The sequence below is a fragment of the Alligator sinensis genome, unplaced genomic scaffold, assembly GCF_000455745.1.
Source record: "Alligator sinensis unplaced genomic scaffold, ASM45574v1 scaffold237_1, whole genome shotgun sequence".
NCBI lineage: Eukaryota > Metazoa > Chordata > Crocodylia > Alligatoridae > Alligator > Alligator sinensis.
In genome coordinates, this window is record NW_005841849.1 from 1824143 (window position 1) to 1828414 (window position 4272).

General features: G+C 44.7%; 1 protein-coding gene across 1 annotated transcript in view; it reads right to left on the reverse strand.

Annotated features, from left to right (window-relative positions):
* The window catches only part of SAP130 (Sin3A associated protein 130), a 31272-nt gene extending 27006 nt beyond the window's left edge, over positions 1 to 4266 (reverse strand). The window contains exons 1-3 of the mRNA XM_006016030.2: positions 4251 to 4266; positions 2550 to 2785; positions 1192 to 1350 (exon numbers count right to left, since the gene is read on the reverse strand). Of these exons, the coding sequence (XP_006016092.2) occupies positions 1192 to 1350; positions 2550 to 2660 (270 nt within the window). The 5' untranslated portion in view covers positions 2661 to 2785; positions 4251 to 4266. The remainder of the gene's footprint in view (positions 1 to 1191; positions 1351 to 2549; positions 2786 to 4250) is intronic.
* Between the last annotated feature and the right edge of the window lie 6 nt (positions 4267 to 4272).

Genomic DNA, 4272 nt, shown 5'->3' on the forward strand with positions numbered 1-4272 from the left:
TTCAGCCTCCGCAAGAGAAGGTTGAGAGGCGACCTTGTGGCTGCCTATAAGTTCATCACGGGGGCACAGAAGGGAATTGGTGAGGTTTTATTCACCAAGGTGCCCCTAGGGTTTACAAGAAATAATGGCCATAAGCTAGCAGAGAGTAGATTTAGACTAGACTTTAGGAAGAACTTCTTCACAGTTAGAGTGGCCAAGGTCTGGAACGGGCTCCCAAGGGAGGTGGTGCTTTCCCCTACCCTGGGGATCTTCAAGAGGAGGTTAGATAAGCATCTGGCTGGGGTCATCTAGACCCAGCACTCTGTCCTGCCCATGCAGGGGGTCGGACTCAATGATCTATTGAGGTCCCTTCTGACCCTAACATCTATGAATCTATGAATCTATTTCTGAAAAAAATAAGTCATGTCAATCTATTGCTATTTAATTGCCTAGAACTGTAGTTTTAGGAAAACTCGGGTGAAAAAAGATTAGGCTTCGGTCTTTACACCATGACAAAAACTCAAGCATTCACACCCCAATCATGTCTATACCAAGGGCTTACAGAAATTCTCCCACTGTTGGTCTAGCATAGGCCAACAATGACAAAAGCATAAGGACAGACTTGTTGTCAGCAACATGTTGTCTAGACTTGTTCTGATAATACAGCAATAAACAGCCTGCAGTCAATTTGTTCTAGAACCTCCACAGGTGAAGCAGTGATATTGGTAGTTTTTAAGACAAAAGTTCAGTAGACGTAGCTCTAGAATAGAACTTTTGTAGCTCAGGCTCCCAGCAGGTCAGTGTACTACAATCTTATTGGCTCTTTCAAACTATCTGGTTAAAATCAGCAGCTTTTTACAGAGTAAATGATAGCATAAACTTTGCAAAAAGGACCATGCTTTGTTCTGGTAAGTCTGAACCTGTTAACTAGATGGAGCAATGCAACTGCAAGAGTCATCTGCTCAGGGTTTTGGTAGACTGAGGCCCTGTTCCCCTTTCCTCACCTCTCTACATGTTTCTAATGCACTGGCAGGACCATCTGCCCCATTGCCAAACTTTCTCCAATGATTCTGGAAGTGATTACAAAAGAGTTCCTCTCACTCCCAAGATTCCTGTGTTGATTTTCTGACAGCAGATGCAGTACATTATCCACAAGCATCTTACTTTGCTGAATGGAAAAAAGGGGTGGGGGGAAGGAAAGAAGAAAGAAACCTGCTGTCCACTGATTGTTGCCACAGGAATAGCTGAGGCCTGTGGGATGCTGCTTTCCATAGTTACAGTAACCTGCCCGGGGACCTTAGTAGGAGCTGACAGTGTAGAGGGTGGAGCAGGAGCAATAGGCCGGCTGGGCATGGTGGGCTTCAGAGGAGGCTGAAAGAAAAATTTGCAAGTTACTGTAACTCATGCTTTTTTGCTTTAAATGACAAGTGGCAGTTCAATACAAGGAAGCAGAAATCCCCCCAAATCACAATGTAGAAAGGAAGACAGTTTGAGCTGGGGAAAGGTGAAGTAAGAAGGGGCTATTAAAGACCATTCCATTTTTTATGAGAGGGGCTGCAAGAACCTTGCTGTGTCTCCTTATGTAGATAGCCCTCTTGTACAGTAGAACCCTGGTTACTACCACAACTTTATAAATCACTGATCAAATTGCCAGAGAACACAAAATCAACTTCTTGGCTCATTTGGTTTCTTTAAAGCTTTATTTTTCTCATATACAACATGCAACTTTCCCCCACAAAAATCAGCTGCTGGAAATCTTAGTGCACACTACATCCAAGGAAATATGGTAAATAGTTTCTGCTACTTAAGCTTCGACTGGGCAGAAATGAAAGTAAAGTCTGCACCCAATCCATAGCGAGCAGAAAAGGGAGCTGGCTCAGCTCTCTAGCTGCTGCTGCTACTTGTTGCAATCTTTATTTCTTCATACCGTCTTTCAAAAACAAAGATTTCATTTTAGTTCAAGCCATACTGTAAGCAAGAAAATATAGTAACTTATTTACCATCCCACCTTACCCTTTGGTGTTTCTACACAATTTCTTCTCTCCTGCTCAGATCAATATAAAGCAAAGAGAAGACTGCCTGTGATCTCTCAAGTCAAAGCCTTTCCTCACATAGATCTCCTTTGTAGGGAGGGTTCGGTCAAGAAGAAAGAACCACCTGGTCTGCTCCATATATATCTTCATTTTACTGTCTTGATTTCAAAATGTTATAGTGCATCATTTTTACTCCCCCTCCCTGCCCCATCCAGGAACAAAAGGGGATTCATAAACTGATTTAGATCGTCCTTAACTTAGGAAACAAAATACATGGAAAAGCAACAAATTAATGCTCAGAGATTTTCACCAGTCTTCTACCTGGAGCAGACCCCAGCACCCCCCAAGGAGGCATATAGTCAGGAAGAAAGCACAGAAGAATCACACAGACAATACCATTCAGAAGAACTTTCTAGTGGACAAAAAACAAAAAACTAAACTGAAGTTAACTTTGTGTTGATGAGATTGCTAAGAAAGAATTTACTCTCCTGTCATTCCTTCAACTTCCCCCCTCTTAAGTGTGAGCCTCCTCAATACCTTCATAAGTCCTTCCGAAAAGGAAAGGGACACTGCTGGAGTCAGATGTGCTGGAGGAGCTGTCACTGTAACTGGAGCACCAGGCTGCACGGTATGGTGTGGAGTCAACATCTGAACCTGTGGGTACGGCCGAACCACCACTGGTTCCTGCTTCTCTTCACGAGACTGGAGAGAGCCACCAGAGCCAACATGGTCTCTGGGAGCAACTTCTGGTTCTCGATTAGATTCATCGCTTGCTAATAAAAAAAAAAGAAACTCTGAGCAAAGGGGCTATGAAATAAGTGATTCTTACCCACAAGCCTAGAAACAAAGTGCTAAAAGCAAAGCAGGGTTGTTTCAAAACTCCTGGACAGGAGAAATTAATTAATCATTGAATGATAAATGCAACCCCAACAATTAAAGTCTTCAGAATGTGAGCAACCCTCTGTCTGGGGGGGGAGGGCTCTTACAGTCCTCCAAAACACCCTCAAGGCACAATCAGTCTACTTAGATAAACAGCTGATTGTAACCTTCCTTAAAAGTGACCAAATGCATTTTGAACACTGAAGAAACCGTTACAGACCATTGGGCAAGTGCCTAAGGCCACACGCCACTGATTCAACATTTGACTTTTCGTTAATTTTTTTTTTAACACAAAATTATTAAACAAGTTATCTAAGTTTGGACTGAAGCCGAAGCAATCACAGGTATCAAAGCAAAAGGTTACAACGTTTAACACAATGCTGTGATCTTGAGGGTGATAACACTAAGACTGAGAATCCTCTCTCATTTTCAGCTCATGGTGACATGAAAAACAAAAAGCTGAAATGTTATAAATTTTATTCTGTTTATGAGTCAATCAAAACCTACATCCCATAGCTTATACTCACCATAAGTCTCAGTCTCCTAGTATTATTAGATTTTTACATGCTCCAAACACACTTATTTCCATTTTACTGCATGGGATCTGACTGACTTCTGATGAAGGCACCAACAGTGTAGCAAAATCAGTTAAGAAGGTCCTGAAATCCCTACTTCCCAGTGAGCTGCACCGGGGAGGAGGGGCCGGCAGCAGGGAAGGGGAAGTAAATGTTTGTCAGCACAGAGCTCAGAACAGTATCAAGACCCAGAAATGAGTGTAATGGAAAGACTAGAACATTAATGCTTCTAAAAATGGATTAAAAACCATCTGACGTATAGTTTGGCTTAGTAAGTAAGAGGTGCTGATATTTAAAAAACCCCTACTTTCTAATAGAACAATCTGTCAATGACTTGATGCCCCCAAAGTGCTTTTCAAGGTGCCAGTGTCCTCTGGGTACCTGGTGGGTTCTCTGGTCATAGACACAGTTGATGCTAATTAGCATCAGCCTTGCTCTGGGGTCACTTCAGAGATTTTTCCCTTCCCTGGCGTCCCTCCGCTTCCCTGCTGATTTCTGAAGAGGGCCTCGCAGGCCCCCGCCCTTCTACCAGGGCGGCTGCTCCCTCTTCCCCCTGGCCGAGCCTGCTGCACTTAGGGGCACGGACTAGCTGCTTCGGCTTCTTCCAACAAGCTCCGCCCGTGACCTCGGCTACACTCTGCACAGGCAGCTCCGGGCGCCGGGACGATCCCCGGGGGCAGGTTCACGAAGGCGGTTGCTTGTGGCTGTGTGAGAGCAGGCGATGCTGTCCCGGCCAGCCCGAGCGGTCCCCACCCCCCCGCCCCTGAGCGCTGCCCTGTCTCACCTGAGCCTGCGGGGGCGGTGAG